The sequence below is a fragment of the Colletotrichum chrysophilum genome (genome assembly GCF_026319265.1).
Source record: "Colletotrichum chrysophilum strain AFK26 chromosome Unknown scaffold_5, whole genome shotgun sequence".
Lineage (NCBI taxonomy): Eukaryota > Fungi > Ascomycota > Sordariomycetes > Glomerellales > Glomerellaceae > Colletotrichum > Colletotrichum chrysophilum.
The window spans coordinates 463,030-483,391 of NW_026517292.1; the positions used below are offsets into that span (position 1 = coordinate 463,030).

At 53.1% G+C, this 20,362-nt stretch overlaps 6 protein-coding genes across 6 annotated transcripts; 3 read left to right on the forward strand and 3 right to left on the reverse strand.

The window, feature by feature from the left end:
* Positions 1–2,317: 2,317 nt before the first annotated feature.
* Positions 2,318–3,898, reverse strand: QCR2 (ubiquinol-cytochrome c reductase core subunit 1; the record flags this gene model as incomplete). Its single annotated transcript, XM_053174191.1, has 4 exons — positions 2,318–2,413; positions 2,475–3,313; positions 3,374–3,548; positions 3,638–3,898. The coding sequence occupies 4 exons, from the start codon at positions 3,896–3,898 to the stop codon at positions 2,318–2,320; spliced, it is 1,371 nt and encodes a 456-aa protein (XP_053041901.1).
* A 726-nt stretch (positions 3,899–4,624) lies between these two features.
* Positions 4,625–6,782, forward strand: COL26b_001237 (uncharacterized protein; the record flags this gene model as incomplete). Its single annotated transcript, XM_053174192.1, has 3 exons — positions 4,625–4,633; positions 4,845–5,585; positions 5,634–6,782. The coding sequence occupies 3 exons, from the start codon at positions 4,625–4,627 to the stop codon at positions 6,780–6,782; spliced, it is 1,899 nt and encodes a 632-aa protein (XP_053041902.1).
* A 506-nt stretch (positions 6,783–7,288) lies between these two features.
* Positions 7,289–8,595, forward strand: GGC1 (Mitochondrial GTP/GDP carrier protein 1; the record flags this gene model as incomplete). The annotated part of the gene is made up of 7 exons (XM_053174193.1): positions 7,289–7,352; positions 7,438–7,475; positions 7,536–7,577; positions 7,651–7,898; positions 7,964–8,141; positions 8,197–8,451; positions 8,512–8,595. The coding sequence occupies 7 exons, from the start codon at positions 7,289–7,291 to the stop codon at positions 8,593–8,595; spliced, it is 909 nt and encodes a 302-aa protein (XP_053041903.1).
* A 333-nt stretch (positions 8,596–8,928) lies between these two features.
* On the reverse strand, positions 8,929–12,148 carry COL26b_001239 (uncharacterized protein; the record flags this gene model as incomplete). Its single annotated transcript, XM_053174194.1, has 6 exons — positions 8,929–9,146; positions 9,213–10,602; positions 10,643–10,969; positions 11,025–11,133; positions 11,191–11,320; positions 11,374–12,148. The coding sequence occupies 6 exons, from the start codon at positions 12,146–12,148 to the stop codon at positions 8,929–8,931; spliced, it is 2,949 nt and encodes a 982-aa protein (XP_053041904.1).
* A 3,899-nt stretch (positions 12,149–16,047) lies between these two features.
* On the reverse strand, positions 16,048–16,388 carry COL26b_001240 (uncharacterized protein; the record flags this gene model as incomplete). The annotated part of the gene is made up of 2 exons (XM_053174195.1): positions 16,048–16,306; positions 16,336–16,388. 2 exons carry the CDS (start codon positions 16,386–16,388, stop codon positions 16,048–16,050), a joined length of 312 nt encoding a protein of 103 aa, XP_053041905.1.
* Positions 16,389–18,742: 2,354 nt separating this feature from the next.
* COL26b_001241 (uncharacterized protein) lies at positions 18,743–20,357 on the forward strand (the record flags this gene model as incomplete). Its single annotated transcript, XM_053174196.1, has 3 exons — positions 18,743–19,020; positions 19,095–19,718; positions 19,784–20,357. 3 exons carry the CDS (start codon positions 18,743–18,745, stop codon positions 20,355–20,357), a joined length of 1,476 nt encoding a protein of 491 aa, XP_053041906.1.
* Positions 20,358–20,362: the final 5 nt, after the last annotated feature.

Genomic DNA, 20,362 nt, shown 5'->3' on the forward strand with positions numbered 1-20,362 from the left:
CAGTTGCCGAGGTTTGCAAATCGGCGGTGTAATCGGACAAAAAGGTTGCCAGTGGCTTCGAAGCTCTCGGCAGATTGAACTGGGAGCAGGTTGAGCGGGTTAGCTTCGCTGGTGGAATAGCGGGGGGAGTCCCATCAAGGACAGGTAGCTGGAAGTCGCAGCTCAAGAGCGGTTGGAGACGTCGACGACAGCGGCGTAGGATGAAGGGAAGCAGGCCCGATAGTACGACAAGCGAGAAAGAAGAGGAGGGAGGCTGTCGCGAAGATGTCGAAGTTGGGCTCGAGGAATAGGAGAGGAATGAATCATGGGAGGAAGTGGATGGGATGGACTGTGTGTCTCACCTGGTCGAGGTCTCTCCGAATGTGTGCTGGGAAAAAGGCTCCACGAAGGCCTTAGGGGTAGGGGAGAGAAACGAAAGCTTCCCCAAATCTTCGTCCAGGCACAAAGAGACACTGCACGAACAAAATCGCAATTGGGCGACTGGAAATGGAGGGTTAGGGGAGGAAGCAGGCGCAGAAGACCAGCGTCGATCGTGGGCGGAAAAAGGGCGAGGACGTGGAGGGAGTTGGCATTGGGTGTGGAAGTTGAGATGAGGTGAGGTGAGGCTTTGTTTTCCCAGTGCGGTCCGGCCAGTCCCCTACCGCAACTCCCTGGTGCGGTGCTGGCGTCTGGTCGGGCGGGTGGAGTGGGTTCTGCGAGAGGGTAAAGGTACGGCACCGCTGTGTCCTGTCCACTAAGGTACCCGTACTGACTGCGTGTGTGCGTGTGTGCGGGTGTGCCCACTGGAGGTGACCAGCTCCAGTGCACTGTGCTCGCCTGCTGAGCCTCCCGTCCCCAAAGTCCCCCAATATGCTAACTTTGGATCCCTGGTAATTGCCTCGTAGGTAAAATACCGAGGGCGGGAACCCAAGAAAGGTACATCTGCTGCCCTTGGAAGTGCTCTGAGGTGCGGTGTACCCTGTGCCTTGTCACTTTCAGGTCGGGGACGGGGACTAGCGAAGGAAAAGGCGCGGGCGTTGTGGTGTGGGACGGATAGTGCTCCCGGGGGATGGTCACAGATGAGTGGCCCCTTGGTCGTTTACGGGCCCGCGAGCCAATCCGCTGCAGCCAGGGCAATCTACCAAGCACGAGACATCTCTCCTTACCAGTGCCACAGCACAGCAGGTTGGGTTGGTTCCCTCTTCGCCGTGAAGTAAGGTATGTGACGCTGGTTGCCTACCTTAATCAAAAGCGCATCAGAGTTGTGTGATGTGTTCCCATGTCTCCTCTTACCTAGGGAGGTACGAATACTAGTTCAACCTTCCTTCCTTCCCTTATTTCCTCGCCGCAGTTAGGACGGGAGCGGCCTCCACTCTCTGCCAATCTACGTCTGCACCTGCAACGACTTAAGAACATACTTCAACCCCCAATTGGGGGGGGGGGGGGGCCGTGCTCTGTGTCGTCCCCTCACGTCAAAGCAGTGTTTCGAGCAACAATCTGTTAAGACTTGACTGCCGTGTTATTGCCCTCGCTCCCTGAGACGTCGTGGCTTTTGACCAAACCGTACCAACTCCAAAGTCTGCCAGAAACCTGTCAGACAGCCGTTTAACAGAGCCATGAGTGCGATACAGCAGCTTCACCGAACATGGTCACGTTGCTGTATGGTGTGTTTGGCAGGGCAATTGATACAAAGTACATGGAGTGACTCTCCAACTCAATTATGACCTTGCAACCCGTCCAATCTTCGGTGCTACCTCAAGATAAATCCCCGCTAAATGGCTTTGGATGGGCGACTGTGCCCATTCCTCCCTCTCGATTCTCCTGGCTCGTAGACGAGTCAATTTCTATTTGCAATTCCAGCGCTGCCGGTTCAATTCCATGTCTTACAGCTCAACATTGGGATGCTTTGGCGCTGGATTGGCAGCTTTGCTGCACTCGGGGTCCATCCATGAAGGAGCCTCCCGCGTACATTACGTCAACCATGCGTGAGCGAAACAAACGAGATCGACACACCCGCTATAAACACCACTTCACACTGTGGGATCATCCCATCTGCAATTTCACTCAAAAATGAAGGATTTCATCGTTAACCACATACTTTACTGTCCATCACGCTCCTGGCAAGGACGCATACTGCGTAGAGTGCATCAGTCGGATGAAATTTCAGACGAGCTCATTAAAGGGGGAATATGGCATAGGGGAATCAGACAAGCTAGGCAGACACAAGAAAATTCTACTACATATGTTCACAAAGGATACATTTCCCCAATCTACCGCAAATGCTTGACTGTTGATACACGGATCGTTCGACTACTGCGAGACCAGGCCAATTTGCCCCTTACACACGAAGGCCAAGCTCCTCAGCGTACGGCAGAGCGTACAGATCACCAACCGCAGCAACACTAGCCTTGCCATCCAGAATCGTCTTCGCCGCCTAAGGATTTTGTTAGTCTCAAAGTCATACATACAATCAGTTGGGCTGCGGGTGTGCTTACCGCCTTGAGCTTCTCAGCCGTAACAGACTCGACGGACTTGGCGGACTCAGCAGCGTCGATAGCCTTGCCGCTGTGGACGAGGCCAGAGCCGGCGAGCAGAATGCTGCCGCTGCGCTTCTCGGTGGCCTCCAGAGCCTCGAACTTAGCCTTGGCAATAGCCTTGGTCAGGTCCTCCTTGCTGACGGCGCCCTCGGAGATGGTCTTGAGAGCCTTGACGGTCTCCTCAGCGGCCTTGCGGATACCGGCGGCAGATCCGGAAAGCTGAACGGCCAGGAGGCCAGCATCAGAGTAGGCGAAGTTGGTGGTCGAAGTAGAGACGCCCGGGGCGGGGCCGAGAGCCTTGGAGATCAAGCTGAAACCAGGGGACCACTTGATGTTGGACTTGCCGCCGAGCAGAGCAGCGAGAACGGCGAGCTCGGGGGAGGCCTGGCCGTTGACGGCACCGGGGAAGGCGATGACCAGGGCGTTGCCGTTGGCGCTGTAGGTACGCGACTCACCACCGAAATACTTGGTGGCAGCGGAGTTCAGGGAAAGCTTTCCAGAGGAGGCGGCGGGGACCTGCTTGAAGAACTGCTGAGCCCACTTTGAGACGTTGGCGGCGGAGGCACCGTCGGCGACCAGGGCAATGTTGGGCTTGGCGTAGGCGGCATCAGCGAAGTCGGCAACGGCGGTCTCGCTCAGGTAGGGCTTAATGGGAATCGAGGGCGTCAGGTTGAAGGGAGAGCCGAGGCCGGAGTGGAAAGCGACGGAGTGGGCGTTGTCGAGAGCCTGGGCGGCAGCGCTGACGCCAGACTGCTTCAGGCGAAGGACAGGCTGGACCTCCTCGTGGAACTCGTGCGCTATAACAGCCGTTAGCCAAGGCACGTCGCATATTTACCAAGTATATCGGCCATTCTCACTGGTGAACTTGGTCTCAGAGACAACCTCGGCGAGAAGTTCCGTGAAGTAGGGAAGGTCATCGCGGAAGAAGCTGGCCTCGAGGACAAGGGCTTCGCGGGTGTGGTAAGCGGTCAATTGGCTGCCGAGGAGTTCGGATTCGCGGATAATGCGCAGTCCAGAGCGCTTTTGTGTGTTCTGTCGATCGGAAAGCATGTCAGCGCATTTTGTCTATATTGCCAAGTCCAATGACGGGTTGGAAGGGTGGTTTCGCAATAAATCCATACCTTGAAGGCAAAGGACTCAAGACCAGCGGCCAGACCGGGAAGAGGCTGGTATCTGGTACCGGCCTTGGCTACGATAGCCAGCTTGGTAGTAGGGCCCTGAGACTCTCTGGCAGCGACCTTGAGACCAGCAGCATCGGAGGTCTCGAAGGCGCCGGAACCAGCAGAGGCGCTGGCGAAGCGGCGACCCGAGATTGTGCGAGCACAGCTCGAGTTGCGGAGAGCCTGCTGCGCAGACCTCGCAAGAGTCGGTCTAGAAATCATTGCGGTGATGGGGTTGCCGTGAATTGGCAGTTCCGATTTGCGTGACGCTCAATTCGTCGGAGCTTCAACAGAAAGTGCCTCGTTACAATCCCGACCAATTTTCGATCCATCGAACGAGGTTAGCTACGGGTCACTCTTCTAATCACGTGATGAAAACTTGCCTTCTCCCCGAGCTGCCAATGAGCGTGCGGCTGATTACCTCCGCCGACCCCACTATTGTGCTTTTGACGTTGTAGATATGCATTATGTAAGCACTGCACCCTGCCCGGCATGAGGCTGGTGCGTCTGCAATTCTTTTCTTAGGTGCAGACGAAGATCGGGTCTTACATAAGCCTCCATCGCGAAGTGTGGCACCGCACTAAAAGTACCTTGTCCGTTCCTGAGTTCTAGCCACGACTCACACCCACATCAGAGTCACCATTGGGACTCAGGCACCACCAAGCTCCATGACTGTGTCGGTGACTCGGCGCTTTCCTTCGACCTTGTCCCCCACCCCGCCTTGAGTGGCCCGCCGCTCAGAAAAAAAAAGTTCCATACTCTATTCAGTCCCTCTGTCACCCGGACGCGACACACTCTGCGACAGCAATATCAGCATTTTCCAGCCGAGTGCTATTCCTACCACAGCACCGGCCTTGCATTATTTCAATGCCTTCTAGGTAGCCTCTGTTGCAGCTCTAGGGATAGTGAGAGAATCTCTAGAGTCGATCGAACCGAACCGCATTCACAATGCTGGTGGTAAGTCCTTCCATCCCATCGCCATAATCCCGTTTCTTACCTTTTTTTCAGACAAAACACGGCGCGGAGCTTTGCGCTCACCTCGTCAACGACATATGCGGTGAGCTGCCAGCGGTAAGGATGCCCCCGTCGATTTTTGCTGCGAGTGCATCAATCGCATCACTCCATTGCAATGCGTCGCAAATCGTGCTGACATGTGTTGTTCCATCAGCGAATTCTAGCCGTCCTGTTCAGCAAAGGCAGATCGAACATCGCGACCCTTGTCCAATCCACCGGATTGAACCCACGTCAGCTGCGACACGGCCTTGCGGTTCTGGTGCAGCAGAGCCTTGTATATCATCAATCCGATTCCAGCAACACGACCGGCGTCTACGAAGCCAATCCCGATGGATGTTACAACCTCTGCAGAACGGGAAAGATCATCGAGATGGTCGGTATCGAGTATGGCCCCGCCGAGCAGGAGGTAGTACAGACGATCATGCAACTAGGACACGCAAGGGTATCGGATCTCGCGCAAGCTTTCGAGGCGAGAAACGGGGCAGGCATAAATGGCGAGTACACAAACGGCCATGCCAATGGAGATGGACCGAAGCCGAAGACCAATGGCCACTCGCATTCGTTAGTCGATATTCACGCTATTTTGAGCCGCTTGGTTGCAGCAGAGATTGTGGACCAGGTCGGGCCGAAGACGTTCAGAAATCCGGAGGACGTTTACCGGGAGATCGAGGAGGAAGTTACGAAAGCACCCCCGGGCGAGAGAACAACAGCGCGCAACAAGGAGTTGATGCAGACTGAAGTTTCGAAGCGTCTTCGAGAAGCTCGGGAAGAGAGCAAGAAGCTGAAGCGCCAAATCGGCCGAGGAGGCATGTTCCCGACCAAGCGAAGGAGACTCGCGAATGGTAAGGGAAAGAGGGAGGCGTCGGAGTACGAAGACGATGTCTCCGAGCTCGAGGTCGGTTGTCCCATTGATGTTCAGTCTGCATCTTACTGACTGAAATAGCCGCACATTGTTCTCAGAGTCAACACCGAAAAGTGTCTAGTCGAATTGCGAAACCAGCGACTCGCCCAGTACGCCGCCGATGCGTTCGGTGAAATCACCGGCCAAGTTTACCACACTGCGTTGCGTCTCTTGACACAGCAAATGTCTCGATGTCAGCTCGACCCAAGGATCGACACCGATAATGAGGGTGACGGCCCTGGCTCGAACTCACGACAAGTCACTATTACGAGTCTCGAAATACTCGACAATCTCGACGATTCCGTTGACGTTTCTCTGGGAGTTGGTAAGGCCACCCAGGATCAGATCGACTTTAGAAGCGCCGAAAAGATCAGAGCAGCACCAGGCCCACTGATGTATGATTCGGATGATTCATTTGACGAAAGCCCAAGAGCCGCGCGAGCTCCTACTCGTGGACAGACGAACGGTACTAGGCGAGATGGCTCCGACAGCGATACTGAAGATGATGGCGAGGGATCTAGAGAAACCAAGGTCAAATTCGAAGATGTCCCTGGCGGCAACAGACTTGATCAAATGCGGCAGCATCTACTGCTGTTGGCGGAAAGCAGACAGGGCTTCTTGCGTCACTGCGGCAGCCAAGGCCGAGGACAATGGACGGTGGACTTCAAGCCTTTGATGGAAGGGTTGAAACAAACGGAGGTGGATGCTGTTATTGAGCAGTCATTCGGAAGGCATGGACTTCGATTGACACGGATTCTCCGTGACAAGGGCAAGCTGGACGAGAAGATGCTCCCTTCGCTTGCTCTCATGAAGAAGCAAGATGTCCAGGGCAAAATGCTTGCGATGCAAATGGCTGGTTTCGTCGATGTGCAGGAAGTTCCCAAAGATGCCAGCAGGACCGCGACAAGAACAATGTTTTTCTGGTTCTTTGATATTGAGAGGATTGAGAGTCAGCTCGTCGACGACTACTACAAGACGATGCTTCGATGCCTCCAAAATCTCGAGGTGCACCGATACCGCGAGCGTAACATTCTGTCTTTCGTGGAAAGACGGGACGTGAAGGGTAAAGAGGAAGAGGTCATGACTGCGGAGCACTACAACAAGTACAGCACTTTCTTGGACCTGCAGAGCAAGCTCCTCGGTCATGTCATGAGACTGGATGACCTTGTGTCTGTGTTCAGAGACTATTAGATGAGGATTTGCATCAGTACATGTATATTCAGGGTTACAGTAAGGAAAAGACGATAGATACCCCCGAAACAAAGACGAAGCATCGCCGCTCTGGCGGTCGCGATCTAGTCACAGTGGAGTTTTTCAATTCTGGACTATCTATCTGAAGTACAATAGTGAGGCATTCCCAGTTGTGACGAAAGTCGGCGTCGCAACGATGGGGTCGGTCGGAGCTAGGTGCGGTACCGAGAGCTGGCGTGCTAGTCTCGTCTCCACTTCCCGGCGCTCGGCGAACAGGGGTCCCTGTCCTTGCAGGGCCAAAAATTAAGCTGCGAGTTCGGGCAGTGTGGTGACCTGTGAGTAAAAATTTCCCAGCAGTCGTCGAAAACTTGTCTTGCTCCCCGCGACCCATTCTCTCCTCCTCTCGAGCGCCGTGCCAATCGACGACAAACCTCCGGAGCCTGAACATCTCCAACTAAGGATATCTTAACTCTTTCGATAACCTTTTTTGTTTATATAAATTTAAGATGTCTCCCCCTATGGCCGGAGGAAAGGAGAAGGAGTCGAACACCGCGCGACTACTGGGTTCCGGTACGAGCACTTTTTTTTTGCCCTTTGCGCCCGTGTCTGCGACACAGGTGAAAGCTCGGCCGCGCTGACGAAACGATTCTCACAGGTTCCGCTGGTATTGCCGAATTGGCTGTCTTCCACCCCGTAAGTTTCTCTTCACCAAACAGAAATCATGATGGATGGGGAACTAACATGGAGCTCTAGGTCGACACCATCGCGAAGCGCTTGATGAGCAACCAGACCAAGGTACACCAGCACAACGAAGGATCCCCGAACTGGACGTTGAGGCCGCAAAGCTGACACAAGCATTCGTCTCAAGGTTTCTGGTATGGACCAGCTCAACGCCGTCATCTTCAAGGACAAGGCCTCTGCCCCGCTCGGTCGCAAGTTCGTGTCGCTTTTCCCCGGTCTGGGCTACGCCGCCGGCTACAAGGTTCTGCAAAGAATATACAAGTACGGCGGCCAGCCCGTCGCCAGGGACTTCCTGAACCAGCACTACGGAAAGGACTTTGAGAATGCCTTCGGCAAGAAGACTGGCAAGGCCATCATGCACTCCACCGCTGGCAGGTGAGTCGACAGATACCCCACCATTGCGCAATTGAAGTTTGGCGACTGACGGCCGACGGCAACAGTTTGATCGGAATTGGAGAGATCGTCCTCCTTCCCTTGGATGTCCTGAAGATCAAGAGACAGACCAACCCCGAGGCCTTCCGCGGCCGTGGTGTCCTCAAGATCGTCGCCGACGAGGGCTTCGGCCTGTACAGAGGATGGGGCTGGACTGCCGCCCGTAACGCTCCTGGCTCCTTCGCGGTATGTACAACACAAACCTAGCATGATCAAGGCACATGGCTAATCGCAACAACAGCTGTTCGGTGGTTCTGCCTTCACCAAGGAGTACATGTTCGGCCTGAGCGACTACAACAAGGCCTCGTGGTTCCAGAACTTCATCGCCTCCATCGCCGGTGCCTCCGCATCTCTCCTCGTCTCCGCTCCCCTCGATGTCATCAAGACCCGTATCCAGAACCGCAACTTCGAGAACCCCGAGACCGGCTTCAGGATCATCTCTAACATGATGAAGAACGAGGGTGCTACCGCCTTCTTCAAGGGATTGGTCCCCAAGGTAAACAGAAACTCCGTTCATGCCTGACGTGGTGCATCAGCTAATAGCTTGCCTCTCTAGCTCCTCATGACTGGTCCCAAGCTGGTCTTCTCCTTCTGGCTGGCGCAGACCCTTATCCCTGCTTTCGACAACATGCTTAAATAAATAACACTTAACTACATACAAAGAGCCTTGACGAGGCACGGCGTTTGATGGATAGACGAGGAGTCTGGGGTTGAGCCTGAAAAAAAAACGGTCGATTGCAACGGTCGGTTGCGGCAAAGACTTCAACGACAAAAGGGTTATAGACGAGAAGACAAGAGACCTGTGTCAGCGACCGCCCAAAAGAAGGTGGGCTCGCGGCCAGATAATGTACAACAATTAGGATCCGATCTGATGAAGAAAAATCACCTCTGTTTTAATAAATACAAGAATCAAAGTAACGACGTCCATTGTCCCGAAGATTGTTTTTGAAGCCCTCGCGCCCGCACCTGGTCATCAATAAGCCCCAGGTCTCGTCTCCCAGCCTGGCTGTTTCGTCTGGCCCGGCTTTCGATAGCCCGACTGAATGACATGGTCCGCTGAAATTTGGAGGCCCTGAAGGCGAGCTCCCGTCGCTTCGAATGCCCACAAGGTGATTGCAACCGTGTTCACGCCATTGTAGTTCAATATCCCCTCAGGAACTGGGAAGCGGGTCTGCGGGCCGAGATGGTTGACTACACAGCAAGTTAGTTATCCCAGATTCCCACAAGATGCGGAGGTTGTAAAATTCATGATCTTACCGTATTCACCAAATTGATACCCGTTCACAAACAGCTGCGCTCGAAAGATCGCCGGCTTCCCCTCGTTCGTCACGTTCTCAAACACAAAGCTAAGCGGAATATCGTACCCAGCCGGCATATCCAAGTCAAATATCGTCGTATAGAATTGAATGCCCGCGCTCGTGATTCCCTCCAAGGGGGACGCAACCGTCCAGTTCGACGACGGTGCGCCGGGGAGATGGTACCCCTGCCGCTCAGCATACATCGCTCCCTCATTCAGGGGCCCTCGCGTCTTGTCAACATACCCCTCGCCTCCAAAGTTTCCGGTCAACTTCCATTTGATGTCAGACTGCTGGTGTCCGGCGAGAGAGTAGTCGAGGATTCCGCGAGGCGTTTTCATCGCCTCAGAGTGAACGTAGAAGTTCATCGGCATACCCATGTGGTCAATCACCACAGTCAAGGTGTGATCGCTTCCTGCATCGAGGGGTTGAAGTTGGAATGCTTGGGTAAAGTTAGATACGTGAGGGTCCCCTTTGAATGAGCCAAGAAAGGTGCTGTCGAGCCAGACCGAATGTCCATATGCTTGCCCGCCGGAGGTGGTGATGTTGAAGAGGGACTCGGCGCCGGAAGCGGTGAAGTGACCGCGGTATATGAGGGAGCCGCCGTGGTAGCCGTAGTCACTGCAGTAGAGAGACGTTGGGGTTGTGAGATTTCGTGGGTTGTTGGACTCGGTCAGGGATGCTGGTGTCCAGGCGGAATCATCATAGTCGGGTTGGATCTCAGGGAGAGAGTTGGTGGAATGCCATTTCAGGGAATGAAGGTCCGGGAGTGCGAGGTCTGGTGTGTGAAAGGAGATGTCGGCCTCAATGCGTCCACCAGTTTGTCGAAGAGGCTCAAGGGTCTGGCCGTTGAAGGTAAGACAGGCGTTCTCGGGTACGCCGCCGAGGACCTCCAGCGTCGTGGTCTCGTTGAGGTCTCCAGTCAGATGTAGAGTGTTGTTGGAGAACGTTGCGTTGCGCACGAGATATGGTCCTCTGACGATGACAGAAGCTTCACCCTCCCTTGGCGAGACGACCCCCGTCGCCGGGTCGGGGAGATCAACAATCCAGTGCTTATAAGCGTCGTTTCTCCAAAGAAGATGAACCTCCAGACCCTCAAAGTATACAACTTGCCGAGATTCCTGGACTTTCCAGTGAAAAATACGCAGTCGGTCAATCTCGCAGCTTGTCACATTGACCCCGTCCTCAAAGATTGGCTCACCCAACGACGATGGTACGGCAAACTCATGTTCTTCGCCATCTCCGCCGTATAGAATCAGCAATCTCCTGTCTTGATACTTCTTCCACGTAAAGATTTCACCAGAAGAGTACACCAGATGGACACCGCCGACGTCGTAATCCGTGACGTGGATCTTTGAGTCGCGCCCGTGGAGGGACAGCTCACCGCCCAACATTACCGTAAGTCGTGGGCACAGTGAGCGTGTAACCCGTCCTCTCGAATGTGTCGTACTGAACATGACGGAGCACATAGAATCGCGTGTCGTTGCTTGACACTGGAACGACTTGAAATTCAGGTGTGCTGACAAATTCCGTCGTCGTAGCGTTTTCGGGTACGGAAGTCAAGTAGGCCTTGGATACATGCAGCCAATGTGCCTGAAGCTTCGCCTCGCTGTACTTGTCGCGATCGATTCCGCGGTTCTCGCGGATAGAGGCGCCATGGTCATAGGAGGTGTATCCCTCTGGGTGGCCCATATTGCCCCAGTTTGTACCGCCGAATGTCTATTTGGTCTGTCAGATCCATTCTGAAGGTAATGGACTAAGGTTAATTACTTACCATGTAGAGGTTGAGTATCTTTATGGATCGACCAATGAGGTCTTTGAGGAAGACACGGGCGAAGTCTTGGTTGATCTGCGCTGCACAATTGTCGAGCCCAACGCCACCCCTGTGTCTGTTTAGCAGTGCTACCGATTGTAAAATGGCAGCGATGAGTTGGACCTACCAAGGGTCGGGTGCGCCGCCTTGGTACTCCAATATCGAGTACGGGGTACTCGGGCTTTGTTGGAGATGGTTCTGGTACGTGTACGTAAGACTCAATGGGGTCAGAGATGTCCAGTTCGCTGGGTCACCACCTGAGAAGTAAGTCAGCTTTGGAGTCTAGTATCTCGCATCTTGGCAGACTCACATCCACCGTAAAGGGGGTATGTGTCGTGAGCATAGATATCCAATTCCCCCTCGCCAGATCCGGGTGCCCAGTTTCCCAAAGGGAAGGCGTCGTTACTGATCAGGGGTAGTTCAATACCATTCTCCCGGAACTGCTTCTTCATGAATTCCATGTACTTTGGGTCAAGAACTTTGTAAGACTCTGCGATGTTCGGTATGTTTGCCAAGCTGTACTCGTTCTCGGGCTGGACCAATATGACAGGGCCCCCTTTCGTGATCTGAGCTGCAGAAATGACTTCTAAAACCTTGGAAACATAGGTAGAAGTAGCGTTAAGATAGTCAGGCGCCATGGATCTCAACTCGCCCTTGTTTCGTTGGAGCCAGCCAGGGAACCCGCCGCCAGATAGCTCCGAGTTGACATATGGCCCGGGCCTAGCAATGAGATAGAGCCCCGCTTCGACGGCGGCGTCTATGAAGGGCTGGAGGTCAAAAATTCCATCCATGAGAACCTCTCCAGGATGACCTTCGACTAGGGCCCAGTTGACATAGAAGGAAACTCCATTGTAACCCAGAGCTTTGATCTTTTGGAAGACGTCGAGCCATAGGCCTGGAGAGGGGAGGCGCCAAGGATGGAACTCCCCAGACATGATGATGATCCTTTCGCCATTGATGAATAGGGAGTGGTAGTCCCATGTCACTACATCTTGACTTGGGGCCGTGGTGTTTGCTCGGGTGATCAGGGCTTGGGCCCAGGGGAGCATCAAGAGAGCAAGCCAGCTGAAGAGATGAGGCCTCATTTCAACGGTATCACGGCGAAATATTGCCGATGAGGTGATAGGTGAAGAGGCTTTTGTTCCAAGAAATCATTTTTGTGGGATTGCAGATGGCGAACACTTATACTTGGGAGGTTTTACTGAGTCTTTCCCTCGCATGATGCAATTCTTCTCTTCTCTCCATGTTCAAGACGACCATTCTTGACCGTGGATCGAAAATCCAGGAAGAATATCCGCGTACAGCTAGCTGCTTTCATTGACCACAGCTCAAGGTTACATTCATCATGCCGTACGATGAGAAGAGCCGGCTCCGCCTTGGTGCGCTTCTCAGAGGTCGACTGCGGTTTGTGTCTCGTCATAGTCTACCCCGAGAAGCAATGATGCCTCGCTCAGCCACCAAACCGGTTCGCTTTCGCATTCACAGTTGCTCGACATTTGATTATGGTGTAAGTCTGGAGATCAAAATGCGGGGCAAAAGTGATTGGCATGGGAATTTACGAGTATATGTCGGCATTTGAAGCCATACGCGTATTCGGATACATGTTGCTTATTGACCCATGGGATTGGCAAGCCATACAGAAGTCATTCTTTTCGGTGCAAACTTGAACGAACTCTGCCCTTGTACGCGGGCAACTCATTGCCTCATAGACACAGAAAGCGGTAAAAGCCTACAGACGTATATTTCGCGCCAAAGTCTTGAGCAAAATACGCAGAGCCCAGTTCTGCTTTGTCTTGACTCCAAACGCTAATTAGCAGGCAGTAAGAGGATGTCTTTCATGATAGACCGCGTGAGACTGATCACTCCATCCAAGTGATAGTTTTGTAGTACATAAACTCATCCAGCCCTTGACATCCATTGAAGCGACCAAAGCCACTCTGCTTGACTCCGCCATGAGGTAACGAATACTCATCATGAACGGTCATTGAGTTGATGTGAACCGCACCAGACTCTAGGGACTCTCCAATGCGAAATGCAGCTCCAAGGTCTCTGGTGAAGACGGACGCACTGAGGCCGTATTTTGTGTCGTTGGCAAGACTCACTGCCTCGTCTTCGGACTTGAAGGTAAAAAGGGACACACTAGGACCGAATGATTCCGTCTGATATAATGTCATTTTCTTGTGTACATCTTTCAGCAACATCGGCGCCATTCGAGTTTCGGGCAGTCCGCCGAGCTGCTCTTTCGGCGTCATGGAGGTTGCCCCCTTCGACATCGCATCCGCAACAAGATCCCGGTTTCGACGTGCCGACGCCACTGTGACGAGCACAGGAGTCGAGTCTTTAGATCCGAAATGATCTCTGGTCGCAACAACGAGCGCCTTATGGAAGTTGTCCGCTATGGACTCGTGAACGATGATACGCTCAGTTGACATGCAAATTTGACCCGCCTAAGTTCCCACCTCTTAGTGACCAATTCTCGATTTACGTGAGATATTGAGTACTCACATTCATAAAGGCACCTTTTGCGCAATGTAGCGCAGCGTTGTCAAGGTCTGCATCTGGCAACACGATGGCACTCGCTTTGCCTCCGAGCTCCATTAAGACGGCTTGAGATGTCTGCCAGCCATCTCCGCAACGATGCTCCCAACTTGACTACTTCCTGTGAAGTTGACTTTCTTGACATCCGGATGACTGACTAGCTCGTCAATGATAGCTGGCGCATCCGAGGGTGCGTGAAAGATGAGATTCAAGCACCCCTCAGGAAGACCAGCCTCACGAAAGACGTCGGCAATAGCCCAGTAACATCTAGGCGACAGTTCTGCTCCCTTCAAAATGGCTGTATTTCCTGTTGCCAAGGCAAAAAGAACGGATCTCAACCCCAGATGATATGGAGCGTTCCTAGAGACCGTCAAGTCAGCAGGGGATGGAGTCATCGAACATCAACTTGCCATGGAGCGATTCCGACATTAACGCCATACGGCCTTTTGCATACCATGGCTTTCATTCCTTGGAGGTTAGATTCTGGTAGAACGCCTGAGACTGCTCCCGAAATCCTTCCGGCTGTGTCCTTGAATCCTTCGATGGCCAGGCCTAGAATGAAATCCTGATAATCTTGCCCAGCACCAATCTCATGATGCATGTAATCTCCCAGTTCATTCCTCCTACTATCCATGATGTTCGCAGCATTGAGAAAAATATCTCGACGGTGTGATGCCTTAGTTTGAGACCAGGAAGGAAACGCATCCTGAGCACTTCGAATTGCATCTCTGACATGTTGTTTCGTAGCACAAGTGTACGACCAGATCTTTGTCCCAGTCAAGGGGCTTGTCACATCAAATCGAGTTTGGGTTTCGATGTCCCTGCCGTCGATGATCAACGGAACATTTGTGTTTGTTGCGAAACATCGCCGACCTTCGCTCGCCAGAACCCTGCGGCTGGAGGGACTTGTCCGTGAAATTCTTCTGAGGCGTAGCATGATAGTGTGTGATCTGATGGCTCAACATACCTGGAGTAGCCGGGTCATCAGAAGAAGTATACACCCTCTATTTAATAAAGCAGCAGCATCATCAGATAATCCGACCAACGGAACTGCATTTGCATCGATTGGAAACTCATGCATGGGGTAGGATGCAGATGGCCCCACCTTCCGAGGGTCTTTCCGATGATATCAGGTTCATTCCGCTGCCGCGAATTGCATCCACACTAGTCTGACTGATGTAACATTTCAATCGCGCGTTATTTCCGTTCTAAGATAATACAACCAGCTGCCATCTCCCGATCGTCGTTCCTCCTATCCTGCTGCGATAAGCAGGTCCAGACATCACTTCTGATAGCTTAGCAGGAGAGGAAGGCATCAATATCTAGTGAGGCATACAGCAGAGCTCAGGAGGAACGTTATCTGAGTCTTAATTTGCACCGGACTAAGGTTGATCTGATCAGGAAAGGAACTTATGTCTATGAAACTTCACAGGAAAAGCAGGGATAAGACATAACACGAGTGTTGAAGTCAATCGCCCTCTAAAGACACACATTTCTATTTAAAGCTTGAATGGATCCCTAAGCTTTAGCAAGTATCTGTCTCCGCAGATATTCTTTGGCAGCCAATTCTTGTTGCTGTGGTTTTAAGTCCAGATGACGACAGATAAACGACATGATGGGGACAGTCTCGTCCGGGCAACCTCGCCCAGGGCACCAGAGAAGGCTACCAATATTGATGACGAACGTCTAGGCCAGCTGGGGCTCGAAAGCAAACTTAATCGCGTGTTCTCCCTCCCCTCGCTGATAGCTCTTTGTTTGTGCTTGATGGGCACTTGGGAGGGATGTTCCAGTGTCATAGCTCAGGCGTTGACAAGTGGAGGGGCACCATGCCTTCTTTACAATTAGTATGCCTTTCATTCTATCACGCTGGTTAGTTTTACGCTGATGTCGCTTCTGGCATCTTCACCTTTCTATGTACTATCGCGATTGGGTTATCTCTCGGTGAAATCGCGTCCATCTATCCTACCGCCGGGGGTGAGTTCCCAATTACAAATGAACAATCGCGGAAGCAATATCCCCTGACCTTCACCGCAGGACAGTACCACTGGGTCACTGCATTATATCCGGTGCTAGGGAGAAAGTTCATGGCCTGGATGACCGGCTGGATCACCATCGGAGGACAGATCGTTCTAACAGCGTCCATTGCCTTTGCCTGTGGGCTAATGACCCAGGCACTCATCACCATGAACTCCCAAAGTTACAGACCTACCCGATGGCAGGCTCTTCTACTATACTGGGTATTTCTGTTCTACAGAACAGCCATGAATCTGTGGGGCAGCAAGCTTCTGCCTACTGCCAACCTCGTCTCAGGCAAGTCGACGGCTTCATGACTTACTTAGACATCCAACCCTCTAACATCTGGCTTTGTGAAATAGGCGTACTGCATGTTGTCGGCTTTGTGGCCATTCTTGTCGTCCTTTCAGTCATGTCCGACAAGCACAGCGCTTCATTCGTCTTCACCGACGTCTACAACGAAACCGGCTGGTCGAGCGACGGCGTTGCCTGGCTGGTCGGCTTGATCAGCACGGTATACCCATTCCTCGGATACGACGCTGCTTGCCATCTTGCTGAGGAACTGCCTAACGCTGCCCGCAATGTACCGCTTGCGATGATTGGAAGCATCGTACTCAATGGGCTCATGGGGCTTGCGTATGCCATCATAATCCTCTTCTCCACGAGCAAACTGGAGGGTGTTCTCGCCACACCTCTTGGTTTTCCGGTGATGCAGATTTACCTTGACGCAACCCAGTCCGCCACAGGCGCGACAACGATGTCGCTGCTGCTCATTGTTCTAGCCGGGGCCGCTTGCTGTGCCGCGTTGACATCAACGTCGAGAACATTATGGGCGTTCGCTCGCGATGAGGCCGTGCCTTACTCGAAACTGATCGGGCGAGTGGACCAGCGAAGCCAGATTCCAGCAAATGCGATCTATGTCATATTAGTATTGCAAATGCTCATTGGCTTCATCTACTTGGGCAACACTACCGCCTTCAATGCCGTGCTTTCCATGGCAATCATCGGTACATACACATCATATGCTCTCCCCATTGTCGGAATGCTTCTCAATGGCCGCAGGAAGTTGAGCGTTTCGGAGTACGGGCCTTTCAGATTGCGCGGCTGTGTTGGGCCCATTCTCAACGTGATTGCCATTGCGTTCATGGTGCTATCAATTGCTTTCAGCGCGTTCCCTAGCCAAATACCTGTCAGCTGGGAAACGATGAACTACTCAACTGGGGTCATGGTCGGGTGGTCAGTCTTCGGGGTATTGTACTACACTTTGAAGGGAAGAAAACAGTTCCATCTCCCGATCATCTTGACACCTTTGAATGGCCAGTTTCCAGGACATAGTGATAGAGTATAGGTAGAACTAAACATTGTGAGAGACTTCGTTCTTCGCACAGACAAAACCAACCAGCACTGTCCAGGTAATGAGGGATTACAAGGAAAAGCAGCGGCTACCACCAGGGCAGCTCGTATAAGATACCTGCTTAAAATTTTATATGTCACATCCATATCGGATGTGTTTCACTTCTTTTCTTCGGAGCTACACTGCTCAAAGGACATCATACTACATTTCAAATGCAGTGCCGTGCCCTACATCATCCGAATTCAGCGCCTAAGAGTTTCTTTCCCATATAGTCATGCGGAGGCTTGAAAAATATTAAGGACTCACGAAATGCTTCAGTTCTCCACCGCTAATTCAATCATTTAATAACTAGCGGTACTCGTTTTCTGCGAAGTAAAACTACAGCCTTTGGCTTGGACCAAAACCTCAACCTCCCACGGCATAGAAAGTCATTTCCACCTTCGCCCCTCCATATAACGCTGGAACGGTGACACCGGTTTCCACCGGCGCGTGGGAACCCATATACTTCCTCTTCATCTCTCTCCATATCCGAACCAGTTCGTCATCAATCTGAAGGGCGTAGAGCGTGATCTGGTACACAGACGTCAGGCCGTTGTCGACTCCAGCGGCTCGCAGCGTCTTTTGAGCGTTAAGGAGTGTCAGTTCAATCTGCTCATCAAGACGGGGCGAGATTGAGAGATCGTCACGGAAACCACACTGGCCGGATGTGATCACAATCGACCCGTTGGCGGGAAGACAGACCGCCTGGGAGATTCCCAGCTCGGCCCCGACGGTGGAGAGTGCTCCCGGCGGACTTGAGAATTGTACCGCCGAGGCGTAGAGAGGTGGTGCGCGATCGGGCATTTCGATGTTTGTTTGATGATGCTTGTAAGTTCTCACAGTAGCTTTAGGTGGCTAGAGGGACAATATAGAGAAGGCGAAGGTTGGTAACAATTGCGAGACAGGAACATTTGCCATGTGGTTAAATGGCATCTCTACTTCCTTCCTTTGTTCCTTTGTCGACAAACAATAGTAGTTTCAACTTGACTAAGCGAAATTGGTGACTGAGAGCTTATTGACAAGAGGAGGAATACTACCGGGTGCTGCTGTTACCCTAGTCTTCGACGAGGAAGACATGGGAGGTGCCTTATCGCCGGCATCGAGGAGTGAAGTGAATACCTTCCTGATACGGTAGTTTTTCACGTACGAGAGCCTCCGGCTTCCGGTCGAGTTCCGGTTGAGATTCCGTCTCCGAAAGGATCTCGTCTAGTCGGGTATTTCTTACTTGAATAGACCGTTTCCGCATAATTTTCCGCAGCCCAGCCAAATCCACATCGCTATTTCCTTATCACCACGAATACTCTTCCTTACCTTGCAAATCTGCTAACGTTCTTTGATTAGTCCATAACCCTAAAATGTACAAATGGTGGATCGGCGCTTTCGAGCCTCGTCGGCAATGAATTCAAGGTGAGAGGCATTCCGTCGAGTTTCGGAACGCCGCCTGCCATGCCGCTCTACTTTCCAGGGAACGAGTCTGAGCTGAGAACGAGTCACCAGCTTCCGGTGGGTTAAGAGGAAGATACCAGCTGCCGGCAACAATCTCCAAGATGGGCAACTACTTCTCACAACATGCCTAGAAGAACGGGCTGGCGAGCTGTCGGTTGACGGCGTTGTACACCATCTACGTTTAAATACGTTGTCAACCAAATTGCTTTCGCTGCCATAAATCGTGTCTATTTTACACATTTTCCATGTAAACTGTACCCGATATAACTACATGACGTCGTTTCCCGCCATGTCACGGTCCAAGGAGGGTTATCTTTGGACTCCTGAGGGCACAACTGAAGGACTACCAACAGCAGCCGTGCTGCCGGGTTCTCGTCACATCAAGCAATCTTATGACGTCGTCGTCATTGGCGGAGGCTTTGCGGGCCTCGTCGCAGCCCGTGATCTGGCGAAGCAACCAGGAGTAAACGTGTTGCTAGTCGAGGGGCGCGACAGGATAGGCGGGCGAACCTGGACCGCATCCGTCCTCGGCGAGGAGTTTGAGATGGGCGGCACCTGGGTGCACTGGTACGTGACTAGCATCGGCATACCCCCTTTTTCTTTTGCGGATTTATGGAAGCGGAGCGACTGAGGCAGTTTAGGTGCCAACCGCACGTCTACAACGAACTCCATCGGTACGGACTTCATCGCAACCTTAAGGCTTCCGCCGGGGCTTGTTCCGACGCGAAGGCATTCTTCAAGCCTCGAAAAGGCACGGTCAAGCAGTTGACGTCTGAGATGAACTGGGCCGCTGCCGAGAGGGTGGCTGCCCTCTTCTTCGGTGTTGACGGCAACACGAGCCAAAGCCTGATGCCGTTCCCACACGAGCCCTTTCGGGAGCCCGCGCCTTGGAAGCAATACGATGGTTTGACCGTGCAGGACCGGCTCGACCAGCTCGACATCACGGACCTGGAGAAGGACTATTTCAGTTCACTGGTGAACTTGTTCGGGTGCAACTATGCAGCTGATACCTCCTTCACGGAGGTCCTCCGGTGGTACGCTCTAGGGGGACATTCGATGGCGGGAGCGTACGACCTCAGCGGTCTCTTCAAGCTTGGCAACGGGGGCATGACGTCTTTTGCCAAAGCAATCCGGGGAGAGTTCACGGGGGATCTCTTGTTTGGGCAAGTCGTCACCGCGATCGAGCAGACAAGCTCGGCCGTGCGAATCACCACCGCAGAGGGCCGAGTATTTAGCGCCGGCTTCGTCGTCTCGACGATTCCTCTGTAAGTCGGCAGCAGCGGGCCATCGCCTCAATCTTTTTCAGGCTGAACTAACCACTTCTCGCAAGCAACTGTCTGAGCCGAGTCGCGTTTGACCCTCCCCTGAGCCCTCTGCGGCGCGAGGCCGTCGACTACGGCCACCAGAACAAGGGAGCCAAGGTCCACTTCCGGCTCGCCAAGATGGAGCCCGGCTGGTTCGCCACAACCGCGCCCGACGGATCGACCCCGTACCTGCTGGCGTTTTCCGACCACAACGGCACGAAGAGCACGGGGCCAGACGGGACCTCCTGCCTGGCCGCGCTCCGGAGCGGAGTCTACCCCAACCTCCAGGACCACGCGAGGGTGGTGGATGAATTCAAGCGCGCGGTGAAGCCGGGTGCGGAGATCACGGCGTACCTCAGCCACGACTGGTCGAACGACCCGATGGCTGGTGGCCAGTGGAGCTGTTGGAAGGGGGATGCGATGAGCAGGTACCTGCGAGAGCTTCAGAGGCCGCATGGGAGGGTATTCTTTGCGAGTTCAGACAGCGCGGATGGTTGCAGGGGCTTTATTGACGGTGCTATTGAGCAGGGAAAGAATGCTGCGCGCCAGGTTGCCGAGTGTCTCGGTGATGGTCGTCGACAACTCCATGCGAACCTGTAACGACA